General features: G+C 36.2%; 2 protein-coding genes across 4 annotated transcripts; one reads left to right on the forward strand and one right to left on the reverse strand.

The window, feature by feature from the left end:
• The first annotated feature begins 1,625 nt into the window (after positions 1-1,625).
• Positions 1,626-7,960, forward strand: LOC113776325 (bifunctional purple acid phosphatase 26). 3 transcript variants are annotated; one of them, XM_027321456.1, is made up of 10 exons: positions 1,626-1,920; positions 2,333-2,528; positions 3,083-3,283; positions 3,538-3,649; positions 4,413-4,639; positions 5,603-5,741; positions 6,276-6,496; positions 6,824-6,945; positions 7,062-7,223; positions 7,453-7,960. In XM_027321456.1, the coding sequence occupies exons 2-10, from the start codon at positions 2,361-2,363 to the stop codon at positions 7,535-7,537; spliced, it is 1,437 nt and encodes a 478-aa protein (XP_027177257.1). In that variant the 5' UTR covers positions 1,626-1,920; positions 2,333-2,360; the 3' UTR covers positions 7,538-7,960. The 3 variants fall into 3 exon arrangements, with proteins under 3 accessions (XP_027177257.1, XP_027177258.1, XP_027177260.1); XM_027321457.1 differs by having other exon boundaries at positions 2,336-2,528; XM_027321459.1 differs by having other exon boundaries at positions 2,341-2,528.
• A 199-nt stretch (positions 7,961-8,159) lies between these two features.
• LOC113776324 (synaptotagmin-5) lies at positions 8,160-15,690 on the reverse strand. Its single transcript, XM_027321455.1, has 13 exons — positions 15,237-15,690; positions 15,007-15,111; positions 14,844-14,894; positions 14,570-14,690; positions 13,127-13,248; positions 12,681-12,782; positions 11,900-11,974; positions 11,490-11,569; positions 10,596-10,746; positions 10,288-10,518; positions 9,249-9,542; positions 8,972-9,085; positions 8,160-8,516 (listed from the first exon to the last, which is right to left on the reverse strand). Exons 1-13 carry the CDS (start codon positions 15,339-15,341, stop codon positions 8,367-8,369), a joined length of 1,701 nt encoding a protein of 566 aa, XP_027177256.1. The 5' UTR covers positions 15,342-15,690; the 3' UTR covers positions 8,160-8,366.
• Between the last annotated feature and the right edge of the window lie 3,024 nt (positions 15,691-18,714).

Consider the following 18,714-nt stretch of genomic DNA (forward strand, 5'->3'; position numbering starts at 1 on the left):
AAAAATCTTTCTGGTCGTCACACCATGTAGGATCGACGGCCAGAGGTTAGAATTTTTTTTTTTTAAATCTTCTTGGCTGTCGCCCCATGTAGGACCGACGGTCAGATAATTTAGAATTTTTTTTATATAAAAAATCCTTCAGCCAGGCAATTTAGAAATGCCTTTTTTTAAAAAAAAAATCTTTGTACAATTCAATTGGAATTCGGCAAAAACTTTTCTGTAAAAATTATTAAAAATCAAAATTTTTAAAAACAATGCATACAGTTTGACAAAATTTTAAAAACAAACATTGGGCTCGCAAGAATTTTAGCATTTTAAAGGAGACTAGGTTTTAAAAATTTGATCCATTTGTTAAAGGATTTAGGGGTTTCTCAAAGAATTAAGGTTTACCATTTTAGCAAGCTTAAGTTATATAACATGTGTAATTGTTATGATTTGTTAAATTTAGAAAATGATTTAATAATATGATTTAATAATATGATTTAAGTTTAAGTGATTGCGTAATGGATGAAAGTATTGCTTAATATTATTATGATTTGTTAATTTTAACTTTATTATGTATAATGCACACAGAATGTTAAAAGAACCGTAATTGTGTCAAAAAATGAAAAAATATAACACGAATTACGATTTATATATTTAAATTTTCATATAAAATGCAATCGTATAAAAATATTAATAACATATTTGTAGAAATGAAGAATTATTTGTGTGTCATTATTTGGTATACGATAATTAGTTTAAATAATTTAATCAATTAAAATAGCTGTAAAACAACTAGTATTTATTTGTTTTGTAGGTATTATCCTATAGGACCCTTCTATCCAATTATAGGGTTTAATAAAATAATTTGTACTTCTCTATTTTGAAAATGTTTAACGTTATTCAAATTGAAAGTGATTGGATTAAAAAAGATTTAACGTATGTCTATGCCATATAGGAGCGACGGTAAAAAAAGATTTAAAAAAAAACATTTCTGATCATTGCGCCATATAGGAGCGACGGTCAGAAAATTTCTAACATCTCTGACCGTCGCTCTTACATGGCGTGACGGCCAGAAGGACTTTTTAAAAAAAAAAATTTTGGCACGAGGAGCATAGATTGATACCAGGCAGCCAAGGGACTATATTTGACGAACTTTTTGTCAAGTAACAATATTCTAATCAATTAGCCTATTTCCAAGGATAAATCTACCAAAGCGATGTGTGTCTCGCGGCATGATTATCTTTCAACACCTATCATATCCAAAAAATCTGAACAACGTTAGACCATTCCTCTGTAGAGGGCAATTTGTATGTTGTTTTATTACAGGGGAGGTAATTGCAATTCAACTCACATTCCAGGGGTCAACTTGTGATTAAGCCTTTAAATTATTAATGGTCCGGAACATCCCGAAGTCGTTCTGGTGCAATCATACAGCTAAACTCTTTTTTTTTTTTTTTTTTTGCCGACACAGGAGTGTTCGGATCAATTTTTACGGGGCCCGATTAATCTCCTGCGACCGGGCCCGGTGAGAGGAGGACGGTTCCCGATCCCACAATTAAAATGAGGGAAGAACGGGTCGGGTCACCCGGAATATCCAATGACTAATTCCACCCAATAAAGAAAGCCACGCGCCCCAGTCACCCGCCAACGATGCTTCCCTCTGAACCGGGTTCGCGTCCTGCCTGCCCTGCCTGGTGAATGGTGACTGACACTTCACGCCGACTCCGTCCCGACAGAAAACGACAAACGAACCAACCAATCATAACTCACTAAGTTCTCCCCACTCATTTCCGTCCGTCCGTCCGTCCGTCCCAACGCCGTTCATCAGCATACCATTATCAAGCACACGCAGTACATACTATATAGATACAGCTCTGATTATCGGATCAACTGCTCGTTCCCCTCTTGCACCTTCTTGTATTGATTTGATTTGAGGTAAAACCTTTTTCTTCCTATGTTAATGCTTTCTTTTAACGAATTCGTTAATCTAGTCGCCGGCTTAAGAGATTGATAGATTTCTACAAGGCATAAAGATTGTCCTTAACAAACTACAAATAGCTAGTCCTTTGATATTGTGCTTTTATTTTTAAAGAAAATAAATCCAGTGTTCCGTTTTAAATTTTTTTTCTTCTGCAACGCTTGAGAATATAAAGTATTAATTGATCCAAGACGCGGAAATCATAATAGAAAGGAATGCATTCCTTGAAATCAGTTTCATTGTTTTTTTGGTTCCTATCAGGAATTCAGGATAGATCGGGGGTTGTTGGTGATACCTTTTTTTTTTTGGTTTGGTTGTGTGCGTCTCACATCATCACATTATTGATTAGTTAGTTAACTGTTGGTGCAGTAGTGCAGGAGGATAAGGGGGAAATCAAATGTTATCGAACCGCATTTGGCTGCTGTTTTCCATTTTGTTGAGTTTCGTACACAATGGGATTGCGGGTTTAACCAGTAGCTTTATTCGTTCCGAGTGGCCATCTACCGATATTCCACTTGATAATGAAGCTTTTGCACTTCCCAAGGGTTATAATGCTCCCCAGCAAGTAAGTCCCTTTTCCTACTACCTTTCCTAGCCTTTTTTAGGTTGCATGACCATTTGCCCGTAGCCTTACTGCGCGAAAACTTTGAAAGCCAATTTGGTTTGCAACTGTATGTTTAGCTTTTTCAGATCCCACATGTTTGGAGCATCAAGTGATGGAATAAAGGAGGTGCTTAGAATTGAATCTGGATACCGAGTTCATACTGCATGTTTTTGACTGATAAGATCTAAAGACTAGACTAAGTTCTATGTGATGATTGGGTTCGACGTTTTGGTTATTAATGTTAAAGTTGGTTTCTTTTGCTTTGTATGTTTATCACATGTTTAACCAATTTAGTGTTCTTTTACGATGCGCATGTTGTTATTCAATTTGGACTGCTAAAGATGTCTCAGAATTAGCGGTTGCCTTCAAGAAGTGCCTTGGGAACTTATTTCTATGGAGCTACTTCTCACTCGAATATTAGTACTTTACTTTGTGGTTTTTAAATTTTTTTTAATAGAAAAATGGATAATATGTGTTCCTTCATGGTTTTATAAAATTCAATGTTTCTGCCGTAGGTGCACATCACACAGGGTGACTATGATGGGAAGGCAGTTATAATCTCTTGGGTGACACCTGATGAACCAGGATCCAGCCAAGTGCGATATGGCATATCAGAAGGAAAATATGATTTTACTGCAAAGGGGACAGTTAAAAACTACACATTCTACAACTACAAATCTGGATATATCCACAAGTGTCTTGTTGATAGTCTTGAGGTAATTATTATACTTGCATAATTTTCAACCATTAGGATTTGGGGTAGTATTAGATAGTATGAGTTTTTAATTGGACAATAATTAAATTTCTATATATGTGGAAAAAGTTTTATTTTCAGTTCTTGCATGATAAATACTATCCCAAGGTATGATTACAGAAATTTCATGTAATTTTTAGTGTTCATTATTGGGTGTAATGTCAAAATGCAAATATGTTTCTAAGTTTGTGTACTACATTTATTTCTGTTGCCTAGTATGACACGAAGTACTACTATGAGATTGGAGATCGTGATTCTGCAAGGAAATTTTGGTTTCAAACACCTCCAAGAATTGATCCAGATGCTTCCTACAAGTTTGGAATCATAGGTAAGTTGTTTTGTTTGTTACTTGCTGGTATTCATGTTAAATCTGTGTAATTTTCTGAACATGAGAGGATTTCAGGCCACGGAAATGAATCTGAGTGAATATCATATAAATTCATTGGCTAGTACCACTAGTAAAGGAAACTATGATTGTCAGCTTTTTGCAGTTGCCTTGCTCAGACTCTGACCAAAACTTGTCAGCTATGTTGCTCATGTCAGCTGTGAGTTGAAGTAAATCAGAAGCATAGAAAATTGTATCCATGCTTTCAGGACTCTGTGGTAATAGTTGAGTTGACAAACTGTAGATTTATTTAAATCACATTGAGCCCTAGCATTTTGATTTCAGGAGAACTTGTGTTTTCTCTTAGTTTCCTATTTGAGAAGCCTTGAGTCTATTCCATTGTATGTATCCTACAGAAATTTGATAAAAGTTATATGTACCAAGTGCACCTGGGATTGCCTACAGAAATTTGAAACTCATATTTTGAGCTTGCACATTGCAAATTTTTATGGTTTGATAGCATCTCACCATCATAATTTCTGACCTTACCTAGTTGTTGGTGTTGTGGTTTAATTTCCTTTGAAACCTTGCATAGTTGGCCTGCTACTTATGACTTCCTTTTTAATCTCAAAAAGTGACATTTAGAAATTTGAATAAAAGATGAATATGCTAATTTATCTTGGATATTTCTGGATGTGACATTCCCAGTTACTAAGTACAGAAGTTTTCCTGTTCTTATATGACTATGCCCTTCTTTTCATTTCAGGTGATCTGGGTCAAACATACAATTCTCTTTCAACTCTTGAACATTATAAGCGGAGTGGTGGACAAACTGTCTTATTTGTTGGGGATCTCTCTTATGCTGATAGATACCAGTATCATGATGTTGGTGTGCGTTGGGACACATGGGGTCGTTTCATTGAGCAGAGTGCAGCATACCAGCCATGGATATGGTGCGCTGGAAATCATGAGATTGAGTACATGCCATATATGGTAAAATGTTACCACAGCATATTTGATAAAGAGTATTGGGTTTTCTGTTTTCCATTGATCATTTATGTTATTTAAGTTCTTCAGTTTCTAGTTGAAATTCTAGCTGTTTTAAGTGCACAGACGAAATAAATTTGCTTTTCCAGTTGTGCTGTCTCATGATTGCAAAAATTTGTTTTTCATCATAGGGAAATGATTAATCTGGAAGCTAGGACTTATGTACATATTGGAGTGACAAAGATGAGTTAATAGATATATGCAGCAATGAGAATTCTCTTAACTCATGAACTGGAGTTTCATGAATGTGCCCAGCTTTATTTGTGCTAGAACACTCTGGGGGTCCTGTAGAGGGCAGAAGTTTGATTTATGTTATCAGTGGCAAAAAGCTATTAATCCAGAAACCAAATCTTGCTGGCAGACTCGTTTTGATAACAACAATGCCTACCTGTCACAATGAAAAAGAAACAAGAGAGAGCCCTCTCTTAAACTGAAATAAAATAAAAAAGACAAAGTAAAAGCAAGAAAAAAAATTTCACCACATAAACGAAGCTTTCCTGCATAACTAGGCTGAGGAAGAGTATCGCCTGGAAAAGAACTATGATGATATGTGGATCCATTAAAAGTTTATGGTAAGGATTATGGTGACTTATTCATTTATTGTTTCTTGACCTTATCTGCATATGTGTGTATGATTTTATGCACGAGACTTTTCCTGTAAAAGTTTATGGTTTTCCAACTTTCATTATGAGAATGTGTTGTTTCAATCTAATGCTTTAATTATGGATTACCTGTAGTCTGGATTTCTAAATTTTTTCTCCCAGTTGAAACATTATGACATCATAGGGGCACAGCAGAGTACATATGGAATTAAATCACAAGTAGATTAGTTATTAAAGTTTCTGCACATCTTAGATGTAATCCCTTGCTGCTATTGACTACTGCACTTTCTTAAATATGTCTTCGTAGGGAGAAGTAACTCCATTCAAGTCATATCTCCACAGATACCCTACACCTTATCCAGCCTCCAAAAGCAGTGATCCTCTTTGGTATGCTATCCGGCGTGGATCAGCTCATGTAATTGTCCTGTCTAGTTATTCTCCCTTCGGTAATTTACGTTTCCCTTAAATGCTTTGGCCTTTTCTTATTTGTACCTTGGTTTTTAAAGGTAATAAGTGAAGATGCATATCACAATGAAAACTATATGCCCATTTCTTTCTTCGTTGGTGTACTCTGAAGGCCTATTTTTAATAGTATCACGTTCATACTTGCTTGCCCCTTGTTGTAGGTTTTAGTGGCAAATATCTAATTTTGGAGGTATCAAAATAAAAGAATGATAGATTCGTCTTTCTTTCTTCAAATAATAACAGCAAGCAGTTGCAGTTTTGTTGTGAACTAAAATATACTATTGGTGTTAGTGCTCCTGGTTTGAGATAAGGGATGCCTTGGCCTATGGAGTTTCTAATTGCTTTGGTGCACACCATCAAATACTGTATTTATAAGAAGATTGTCTGTCTATGCCTTATGGCAGAGCTTTTCTTCTTGAGTGCTAGTTATTTCATTTGTTCCTTAAAAGGTGGCAGCAGATGATCGTGATATGTTCTTATAGATTTCTTGTTTGGTATCTTGTTCATCTTGGCAGTCAAATATACACCGCAGTGGAGGTGGCTTGCAGAAGAACTCGAAAGGGTTGACCGGAAGAAGACTCCTTGGCTCATTGTCTTGATGCATGTTCCAATTTACAACAGTAATGAAGCCCATTTCATGGAAGGAGAAAGTATAAGAACAGTATTTGAGAGTTGGTTTGTTAAGTATAAAGTTGATGTAGTCTTTGCAGGCCATGTCCATGCTTATGAAAGATCGGTTTGTCCTCTTTCTCTGTCTTTAAAGTACTTGTTGACCAGGCTTTTATTCTCGCTGCATTCCTTTCTTGAAGAGTAAGAACAGGATATCTACTCAGTCTTCTTGTAGTCAGTAGAGAAAGTATCATCCTTTTCCTGGGTGTGTGCCTTGGAAATCAATGACAGTTTGCTCTAAATTATATAAAATGTTCGTCCTGATGTTAGCATATCCAGATATTTATTATAAGTTGTAGATGCAACGACTGAGATCTTGATTTCTTCTTTGAGCAATGGTTCTTTGCTGTAATTTGACCTATTATAACAGCTAATTCTTGCTTTCCAATTTCAGTATCGCATCTCCAACATACACTACAATGTATCAAGTGGATATCCTTACCCTGTACCTGACAAATCAGCTCCTGTTTATATTACCGTAGGTGATGGAGGAAATCAGGAAGGTCTTGCAGGAAGGTATAGCAGACTGCATATGGTGAAAAATCTTCCTTGTTACACTGTTGTGGTGACCTTTTGAATGTTACCCACGTTTCTTACTTTGCAACTAGCGAATTCTGTCATTGTTATTGCAGATTTAGAGATCCTCAACCAGAATATTCTGCTTTTCGCGAAGCAAGTTATGGACACTCTACATTAGAAATAAAGAATAGGACGCATGCACTCTATCACTGGAACAGGAACGATGATGGGAAAAAAGTAGCGACTGACGCATTCATGTTATATAACCAGTACTGGTGAGTGGCACCATGTATGTCTTATTGAGTTATAATTGTATGAAAATGCCACTGATCTTTTTATCAGGTCTGCTTATGAGACTGATATGGGGCGTTTTCTAGATATAATTTTTTTTTTCAATTTTCGGGAATTTGTTTCCTCATTTTTACTCCAATTGCAAGGATCTTCTAAATAGGTGTCTGAAGTTTCCCCTGTAGCATTTTCACACACTGATTATTCTCTTCACAGGGGAACCAGTAAGCGGAGGAGAAACCTAAGGAAAAATCATCTCTACTCTGTGATTGTGAACAGGCCACTTAGCGAGCGGCTGTAAGTAAGTTTTATTCAAGTTGGGGAGAGTCGCTTGTTTATGCAGCTTGCTTTGTTTGCGAAGTTCGGTGGTGTTGCCTTCATCAGTTGGTAGACTGGTTCTTGCTCTGAAATTAATGGCATTTCTTCCAGAAAGATGGTCGTCGCTATTTGTTGGTGGGGTCTGGGCTTTTGTTGTTAATCGCAGTTGTCAGAAGTAGGTGATGGTTCTGGAGACTACCTGGAGAATCACTTCAATGCAACATATCTTGGAATTGGAAAAGTCGGTCCAGGCAATCATTTTTTATTTCAAATTACTCTCTTGTTACTCCTTTATTTGTAATTCAAGGGTACGTCTCTGCCCAAGTTTCTGTATTTCTGCTTGTTTGTACGACAGGCAGTAACAAAATCAATAAGACTCGATTTAAGACCTTTTATTTCTGAGCAACGCATGTGCAAAATCATCATCGGTCACAATTTGGATGTGAGAAAGTAATAACTGCCAACATAAGTTGTCACATGGCTGAAAATTTGAAACCCTGTGCCAACAATAACAAATTTTCCTCAGGCAACTGGAAAAATTCAGAAAGTGACCGAGTTAAAAAGCAACTCGACGATTAGCGTTGAAGAACAGCAGTCACGAGAGCTGAAACAATCAAAAACGATGCGTCAAATCTGTTTATTGGCCTGTAATAAGTCCGAAATTTCCGCTGCTTTACAAGAGACTCGCCGTCATCCTAAAGCACTTATATACAGCAAAATGCGACTGCTACCAATTTCGGGATTCATATATTAATCATGTTCTTTGTATGGGGTAATTACGTTATATAGTTGTACAAGTCGCCGGGGGTCTACTAATCCCTGTCCCGGAAGATTGGTTGTGCCGTCCACTTGAGATGCAAGTTCAGTTTCCCAGACTTAGCTCCTTCCAACTCGAAGCTCTCTTTATATTCACTCTCCAGTAAAACCCTTGTTAGTGTTAGGATGCATCTTCCCATATAGTCCTGCATAATGACCACAAATTTATGAAAATGATTAAGCCAACATAAGACACTTTTTTGAAGATGCAAGTGAAATTAATCCCAAAATTATTCTGCACACAACCACCTGTAGGCAATTGACAATTTTCCTTGCAAATTCTTTTAGGGCAATAAATTAACTAAATGACCCGTTCCCAGAGTGTTCCTTTGGTTCCAGATATAATAGCTACTTCAGTTCCCATGTTTGATGTCCTATGATCTCTTACATTTTACTTGAATAGGTAAACAAGCTTGCCAGAAAAACTGCCTTCTTCTTTTAAACCCATCCTTAAGGACTGGAACAAAATTACTAAAGTTGATGAAACAGAGGCGTTTTTAAGATTAGAGTTCCAACTGCTCCATTTCCAGCATGCACCACTACCATAGAGTATTGTCAGGTTAAGCAAAACTAAAATGTACAAAGGGCAGGATACACCTACCTTGCCAAATGTATCATGGTCCCAGACTTCAACTATGAGCATATCATGTAATCCATCCTCAACCACAAAGTCAAAAGTCTGATTCCAGACTGGATTCAAATTTTCGTTCACAACCTACATACACAAAAGAAAGGACATGTAGAAGGTTCATAATCTAGAAATGTAGGCAAATTATGCTAAACACTAAGAATACTATCAGTATCAGACCGAAACATATTGGATCAGGAAAAGAGAAAACACTCAGCTAAGGTGTAAGAGACATCGGCATAGAACAAACCCTGGTTTTGTTCTTTGCTTCAGTTTTCTTCATAGTGAGCACTACAAAAGGGTCAGCCTTGCCCATAAGATCTGTTGGTGCCAGATCCTCAGCAGATATAACAGTTACAGAAAGTACCCCCCTTATAATCACCTCCTTTCTTTTCTTGACTTCATCTCCATTTTCGGCAACTTCTTTTCCTTCTGCACCATTTTTGAGAACCTTCTCTAGTGAAGTCATGGAGAAATTCTTTGCAAAAGGATTAGTAAACCCATTCTTCATTCCAAAAGGACAATACAGTAGCTCTAAATGCACCTAAAAAAAATAAAATTGAAAAAATATATCAAGAGAGTGCATGGTTATATGGAATGTAACACCAAATTAGTCCTTAGCCATAGATTTTTCTTCTTTTTATCTTTTCCATGAACACTGGTAGAAGTTACACCCCCCCCAACCCCCCAAAAAAAAATTTTGAGACAGAAATTTTATGTCAATGCATGTAAAGCGATGTTCTCTTCATTTTAGGTGTTAATTGGCTCCTACGGTTCATCTGTATTTCAAATAAAACCAGATTAAAGGAAGTTAATGCTCCTCAACCAAGTATTAAAAATATCAAGTTTGAGGATTTTACAATCAAGGTATAGTATAGGTCTCATTAACCCATGGAATAATAACTAACCCCAGTAAGATGATTAAAACTCAGAGGAAATCAATCAACAGTCTGTCCTAATGTTCAATTAGGTTAACTGCCGATAAATTCAATTTTCATATTCAGTAAAAATTTCTGAAGATGAAATCTACAAGAAATAAACTTATAACATCATGCCATCACTCATAACTATATTAATTAAGAAGGAATTCTGCACTCCATTGACTGACAAGCAAGAACATTAGAGGTTATCTGCATCTTACATACCAGACATTTTGTTATTCCAGACCATTTGCATTATGACTTCTACAGGTGTTCAGCATGAATTTAATTAGTTTCCAAGTAAACTTATAAAACTGCAATTATATCATAATTATCATTTCAATAAAAGATGGAAACTAGAGTTCTCACATGACCCCTGTTTTTGTTGTCTCTTTGGATCTCCAAGTCCTTCACCAATTTCAACCACACATCCTTCACTTTTCCGGGCTCAAGATCTTTCAGATATATTTGAGCACATCCAATTAGTTCAGCAGACTGAACTCCTTCTTCGTCATAGATTTTTACAGTCAAGTGTTGAGTGGACGCATCCTCAACTATGAACTCGAAATGTTCATTCCAGACAGGATTTAACTGATTGTTCTGAAGAAAATGGTTAATAATTACCTTAGAAAGATGAGTGGATCGAAGTCAACCCATGAAAGAATAAGATAACTCACAATGGTTCTGCTCTTTTTCATTCTATTACGGAGTGGACGTATATATAACTTGGCAAAAGGATCAGATTTGCCAATAAGGTCTTTATTTGTCAACTCCTTTGCTTGCACAAGCTTCACCTCCAAGATGCCAATGGGCTTTAGTTCAAGATCACTTAATAAAAGAAACAGAAAAAGTCAACTACACAAAGAAAATTATATGTAGTGTAATAAATGCATGAAACTGAAAACAATGAGAAAATAAAAAATTGCACATTCACACTCTAAAAAAGCATTTGCACCAAGGTTAGGCTGCTAGGGAATCTTATTCATAACAGAAGGTAATGAAACAGCTTCATATAGCAAAGTGAAAGAGAAAACATGAAGAGTCCAACGGTTGCAGGGAGGGGAGAGACTACACAGCAAATTTCCTTAAGCGACTGGATGGGTGATTAAACACTTACGGACAGTTGCAGTATCTCTTCGGCACCTTTGCAGTTAAGTAGCTGTTTGATCGTATTAATTCACACTAGAATTAACAACCAATGGACTGATATCTTCAGCCACAATATTGTCATGAGTAGCAGAAAGAGACACCAACACTTCAATTTTCTTCATCAGAATCCCATCCCACTCTCCCCCACCACCCCCTGCTTGTCTTATTGTTCCATTAAAGACCCTATCTATTTTTAATATGCCCCTGATTATCTCATGTTTAGACGTCCCATCAACCTGTATGTCACTTCAGCTTGTTATGGTTGATTACATCATTAGAGTTACATAAAGTTGAGACAGCTTTGGCTGAATTGTGACAGAGTCCCTTCTGCTTCATTGTATACGTCTCTAAATTTGACAATCTTGCTTCACTACTATGGCTAAGACTACAGTAATGCAGTTGCATAACCAACATTTGTATACCTGTAATCCCCTGGCAGAATGGGCACAATTTTTCGAACTGGCCATGTTATAGAATCTTCAATAGCATCCCGTATTGTACCCTGAATACATAAAGCAGAAACATTAAGGAAAGAGTATTTGGTATGGTAATAGATATGAAGAAAACACTTAAACACCCCTTTCCACATAGATACAATTCTTCCAAGTTCACTAATCAACCATTATGCACTTAACACCAAAATCTCAAAGGGTTGAACACCGTGATGGTAAACAAAAATATTTCAAGCTACAGCAGAGAGAAATAAAAGTTCAAATACGGTTTGCAGTTAATTTCTAAATATTGTGTGCATATCTAGGAAGACAGTAAACAAGATTTAAGAATATCCTGATCTCGGCTATAAACAGAATTTGATAATAGAATTCAAACATACATCAATGGCATCGGAAAGGCCAGGAATAGTCGATATGTCACCACCAATTACTTTAAGTGTAAAATCCAGCTTTTTCTGCAAATCAAACAAGTAAGCAAAAAATATCACCATATGCACAGATAAAAAAGAGCACGCACGATTATGCATAAAATGGGTATCCCATTCAGCATGTATATGTACCAAATTTGGTTTGTTTGAGTCTGTTTCTATGTATGTGTGCATTCTGTACATATGCGTGTCTCTGTGTGCACGAGTGTGTGTGTGTGCGAGCGAGAGAGAGAGAGAGAGAGATCACCACGAGTGCAACAAATCCACATAGAGTCATGCAACGTTTTGTTTAAAATCTATTCATCTGAGGAATCTGTTAGCTCTAGGACATAGAGTATCCACTGTTGACTTAGTCTAGGTTGTTAAAGATCAGCAATGTCATTCAGCACACCAGTTAATGGCAAGAGCTTTCTGAGCATTTGTACTTGCAAGTATATACCAACCTTCATACCCTAAAACATACATTTGCTACTTGACTGCACCAGTGAGCAAGATGCCATACTTATGGATTATCAGACTACTACTGTAAATGTGTGCAGCCAACATTACACAGTGGAAATTTTCCACCATGTAGAAATGCAACAGTTACATATTCATCTCACTACACGTAATAAAGGTGCAGAAACACGAGTTTCTAGAATTTTCTCCAAAATTCTCTCCAATTAAAACCCTAATTAATTTTTACTTCCAAGACCTGCAAGAGATTGATCTAGTTTAGAAAATAGACTTTAACCTTTTTTCTCAGAGAATAGCATACAGCTCCAAAGCATGGAAACTCATCCACTAATGGCCTAAAGATCAGCCTGAACAACCCAGTGAAACCAATATTCTTCACCTGTGTCAAAAACCACGAGTAATGATCGCAATAAGATAAAGCAGTAAATCAATTGAAAATCTTCAGAAACATATACAAATTGATTGGGGCTACTGAAGAAAAAATTGTGTTGAAGACAGATCTTGCATGAAATTCTTTTTGTAATGATTTTGTTCTTGCGCAATTAAATGTGATGCAGAGATAATGATACTTATTATGATTATACTGTCAGTTACATAGGCCTTTGACTCGTGGATATAATGATGCATTAATAACCATTAGAAAGTAAATCATTCTGCTACTTGGGAAAAGAAAAAGGGTAAACACTAGCTCTCAGACAGACTGAGAAAGCACACACAGGATACCTGCACAGGCAATGCAACTCCAAGATAGGTCTTAATATCAAGTATTATACTTGGATTGCCATCCCACTGCATCTCCAGCTCCATGGTTATACCTTCACTTCCATCTTCAATGATGGAAACTCCTGAAATTTGAACTGATTAGTATGAGTATCGATATAAAAATATATCTATATGCCATCTTTATGAATACAAACAGTTAGTATATAAAAATGCAGCTTGTAGTTTATATTTAGTGATCAAAAGGTGAACCATATGCTTCAGACGAGAAAAGGAAAAAAAAAAATTGATGCTTACTATTTGATTGTCAAAAAAAAATTCTAAGCGGCGGATGCTAATTCCATTCTCACGTAGTCTATAATACCATATTTCTATTTGCAAGGTCCATCTCTATGGGAGATACTCCTACTTTGTTGTTGTCTTCCTATAGTCATTTCTACAAGGAGAACAACAACAATAGGAAAGAACAAAGGGCATTCTCTTCATTAAGTTGACTGTCAGCAGTTATAAGCCTAGCAAGAACTCCACTTACAGGGTAGATGGCAATTCTTTCCTAATTCAATGCATGAAATTATCTGGTAGCTTATGTTCCACATACCTCCAAGACAAAATTGCTAATTGTTAGGCCTGATAAAAATGAAAGTGGAAATCTGTAACCAGTGTTGTTGAAATTGAGAGATTTTCAGAGCCAACATGAATATGGGAGTAGTCTATGACACTTCTCAAAATTGGAAGCATTATCGGAAATGACAGATTGGTCTCAAAAAAGCTTCCTATCTCTTCGTAGTGAATTTACAAAATAAAAAAATAACAAGATTTTGCAAGTCAGAATGGAACTATTACTTAAGATGCTTTAGATGATTAGCTCTGTTAGCCTTTGATCAATTACATGTATTCCAAGAAGTTGTAATAAAACTTTTAATAAACTTCATAGAGATAAAATTTAATGAGCCAATAAGTAAAAGAAATGCAATTGGATGCACTAAAATCTCATGTACCTCCAACTCTCAATACATAACCACCGGAGATGTTGACGTGGAAACCAGAAATAATTTCTCATTAAGATTTATTTTCAAATGATCCCCATCTCTTTTGAGAACCTGGTTCACAAGAATTGTAGCTTGCTATTTCGGTCCTACTCGACAGCCTAAATATTGCAATTGTGAATTACTAAATGACTTCCTTCAGCCTATTAACTCGAAAACCACTCCATAGTTTATTCACAAAAAACTAAGCCAAAATAACAAGAAAATTATAGTACTATCAGTATCAGCTACTGATCAGACTTTCTAATCTTCGTCATTATGTTCCTTTCAGCATTACTCACCTCAGATAATGCATACAAATTTACGGAATGTATAATAAATAATCAAATCTCAAATTAACTAAAACTTACTACATAGACACACAAAACTGAAAGTACTTCAATAATCAAGACTTTCATACCAGTAAATTGAGGAGCAACGGTCCCCAGTGTGAACTTGGAGAATGACAATGAAGCCAACAATACCGGCCTGTATTGCTCCAAAATCGGGTCCACATTAGTTTTTATTAGCTCCGAAGCCGCCTATGCCCCCCAAATTATCCATATCAACACAATGCACTTACGAAAAAAATCAATACTAACCATCCAAAATCCAAAAAAAAAAAAAAAAAAAAAAAAAAAAAAAAAAGAAAAGTGCGAAACAGGTGCCTGCATATTTATTGAGATTAAATGTACCTCACTGACGTAAGGCCAGATCTTTTCCAGCTGAAGGTTCAACCAAGTCAACTGAATAACAACCAACCATAAAAACACATGATTTGAATTAAACAAGATATGCAGACATATTTTTAAATTTTTATTTTTTTAAAAAAGAGCGCGACAAATCACAATACAATACCTTTTGCTGCTGGGAGAAAACCACCCAGGAAGGATAATGCTCCGGCGACAGTAACTTCCTAGAATCACCCACTGTCATCCTAGCAAACGCCGCTACCGTCGTCGCCTTTCAAATTTTTAACATAAACAACAAACCAAAAAAAAAAAAGAGCATCTAAATGGAGTAAAAGGTTTGGTTTTTCGTAGTAGTAGCAGTAGGAATGCATTACGTATGTAAAGCAGTGGACTTACGAGCTCAGAGCGGCGTTTGGATCGGGAATTCTCGGAGCGAACAAAGCCGACGATTAAAGCCAGGCCGACGATCACTCCCATCACTAGCCCCAACACAAATCCCATATCCACTTCACGAAAAGCGATGCCGACTCCGCTCACTCCTTATTATCAATACCAGAACTAAAAGGTTTGCTCAGTTTTTGGTGGTTTGTCTGAAGCTCTGATTTTCACCTTTCAGGGGTGGGGAGGATGATGATTAGACTGAGGAGAAGGCGTTAATGGAGTATTAGAGTACTTTGTCTACTGTTGGATTAAATGACCGGGGGGTTTTGGACTTTAAAGGGTGACACAATTAGACTAGTTTCAGTAACACGCAGTAGTCGTTTTAGTACTCCATTATCATGATTATTTATTCGGTTCTTCGGTCGTTGGTATCAAAGAAATTAGGAATGAGGGCGGCCGGCCACACCCACACCGGCCAATGCCCGCTTTTTAAGTGTCCGAAGCTCCCAAAATTAATAATAATACTCCAATAGTTTGTAAGAAAAAGAAAAGCTAAGAGAAAGGCACTGGGACACGCACTCACACACTACACAGTGCACGAGAGGCTCTTTTTTATACTGTATTATGCCGACAGTTGGGTTGACCTTGGAATGGGTTGTTCTGGCCAATAACTTTTTTCCACGTCACAATCTTGGTCGGACCACTTTTTCTAAACAAATTTGATACCTATCCCAAAAAAACACAAAAATAAATAAACAAATCTAAAAGAATTAATACTACTATTTCACTAAATTGTTATTGAAGTTATCATTAGTGCGTTTAATTTGTCTATTGATCATTAGTTCACTAAATTATTTATAAGTTGGTGAAGAAGGCTAGGAAAAATGAATAATCCTTGGCGATTAAAAAAACTTGCGCTTAGGGGTCTGCATATCTTTTCCATTGGGCTCCATGGTTTCAAAGTACGCTTGTCATTATCCATGTTGTCATAATCCTTAACTTCAAAGTGTGGTATTTTCAAAGAATGGTCTCCGACGAAAACTAGTAAAAGGAAATCTAAACAAATACGGTGTATAAATATAGAAGTGGTCCAAGCAATTAGTGTTCCTACTTTTCAAAACAACGGAAGGAAAAGAAAAGAAAAAGTTAAATAAGGAATACAATAACTTTGAGACAACGCTGTCTAAATTTTGTAAAAATAATTTAAAAGAAAATAAATAAATTAAAAATGGAATCCCATAATTTTGAGGCACCGCGGTAGAGATTTCTTGAAAAACGTTGGAGGAAAAAAAAAAGAAAATGTATTAGTATGTTTCAAGTACCAAATTAACATCCTTGCTGCATATTTTCTTCTGCTTGGCTATGGTCATTTTTGTTATAGGATGTCGACATAAAAATCCATCAACATGTATCCATGATAGTGACATATAATAATGCACAACCCCGAATGAAAAAAGGAACTGTTAGCAGGAGGTGTCAATGGATCAGGCTCGGAATGAAATTGAAAATCTTGGACACATAATCGATTTTTATGTAGTAGAATCGAACCCCCACCCGTATATCCGGCGAGTTTTGATCTGAGAATCCCGAATCAGGTTCAACGGATCTGGATCGGGTTCGGTTCTATTCGAAAAAGATGCATCTTGTACATTATTTTTTACATCATATGTAAAATCAACAAATTTTTTTTATAATTACTCATTATTAAAAGTGAATTATACCGTTAGTATGTTTCAAGTACCAAATTAACATCCTTGCTGCATATTTTCTTTTGCTTGGCTATGGTCATATTTGTTTCATTTTTGTTATAGGACGTGGACATAAAAATCCATCAACATATATCGATGATAGTGACGTATAATAATACACAAACCCGAACGAAAAAGGAACTGTTATGTGGGGTCATTTTCTTGTCTGCTTTGAAAATTCTATTTTAAATTTGGATGAAACTCAATGTAGAAGTATGCACCTTGTACTTTAACACTTATATTTACATCACGACATACGTTTATTTAATTTTGGAATACAAGAAATGGAGAATTTTTTTTTTTAACTGGATAAACTTGTAGTCGTCCTTATTAGGGAGAAAAGGGAAGAAAGTTGTTGCAACTAATTATTAGGTGGTTTAATCTTCTTGGTAGTTTGGCAAGAAAAAAGCTGGACTATCCACGTCTATATGATTCCAAACAACCTATGACACGAAAGTACTGATGTCCACAGCTGCCTGAGTTGGGATAGTTTCTTATTTTTCTTACATCATAAATATATATTTTTTAATTTATTTATTTCATACACATCTAATAATTGCTATTCAAACATTAGTAGCAAAATAGATGGGCTTCTTTTTTTTCTAATTTTTATTTTTTTTAAGAAGAAAGGGATGGAGTTTAAAATGGAGTAAGGAAAAGGGAATTTTTTGAAATCTCAATATTACCCACAAAATAAATGATCAATTGCCACAAAATAAAAAATAAATAAGAAAGAGGTGTAGTCGTAGATTAAGGATTCAAACTTTGCATTTGCAAGTATATTCAATATTGTATTTGTAATTAAATCCTAGAGCTTATACAGAAGTACACCATCCTAACCCGTAGGCGAGTTTCTCTCATTCTCACTCCCCATTAGCCTAATTGAACTTACCTGGTAGCGTAGATGTTGCTAGTTGACAAATAATCCAAAAAAAAAAGAGAAAAAGAGATCAAGAAATTATCCTTTACTATACAAGATATCAAAATCTTTTTTCACTTGTCTACTTAACTGAGTGGAAGCTGATGAAGTCAAGTGATAAAAAGTGGTCTGTCTGGTAATAATGATAAATACGTGTTTGTCGGAGCGTGGGTACTCCAAATTTATTAGCCAGTTCTGTGGTTTACCTGAGATTATGAATTTGTGATTTAATTCTGATTTCTTCTGTTGAAAGAAAAAGAAAGTATGGAGAGGTTTCTGAGTGTCATGGAAGTTAGTACATCTTTAGTAGCAATGACATTACTGGCCTTTCCAAAAATCCCACATCGATCATTGGGGGGGTTTGGGATTAGATTATTAATTTCCTGGGTAGTCTCAAGAGTTACCGGCTTTTGAGATTTACCTGAGATTAAGGGTTCGTGATTTAATTCTGATTTCTTCCGTTGAAAGTTCTGTTTTCCGCCTACTGTTGGACCTACACAGCACAGGACGCTTTCCTTGCCATGGACTACGTACGGACACTCCATGGGCATGCTTCAATTTGGAATGGGCTGGATCCCGAACCATGGACCTGCTTCATATTGCCTGCGAAAGATCATGGCTTCATGATTGGGGGCTGGTCTATGTGAATTGTGAATATGGCACAAAAATGAACCTCAACTTTGAGGCGCCAGCCAAACCGACCAAGATTAACACATAACTTAGAAAACTTGTATGGCTTCAACTCACATTCAGGGGCATTTGTCCAACTTGTTGGAAATCCTCCTTTTCTTTGAACCTCAACTTTCTCCCGATTAAATCGCCGGAG

The sequence above is a fragment of the Coffea eugenioides genome, chromosome 6 (genome assembly GCF_003713205.1).
Source record: "Coffea eugenioides isolate CCC68of chromosome 6, Ceug_1.0, whole genome shotgun sequence".
NCBI lineage: Eukaryota > Viridiplantae > Streptophyta > Magnoliopsida > Gentianales > Rubiaceae > Coffea > Coffea eugenioides.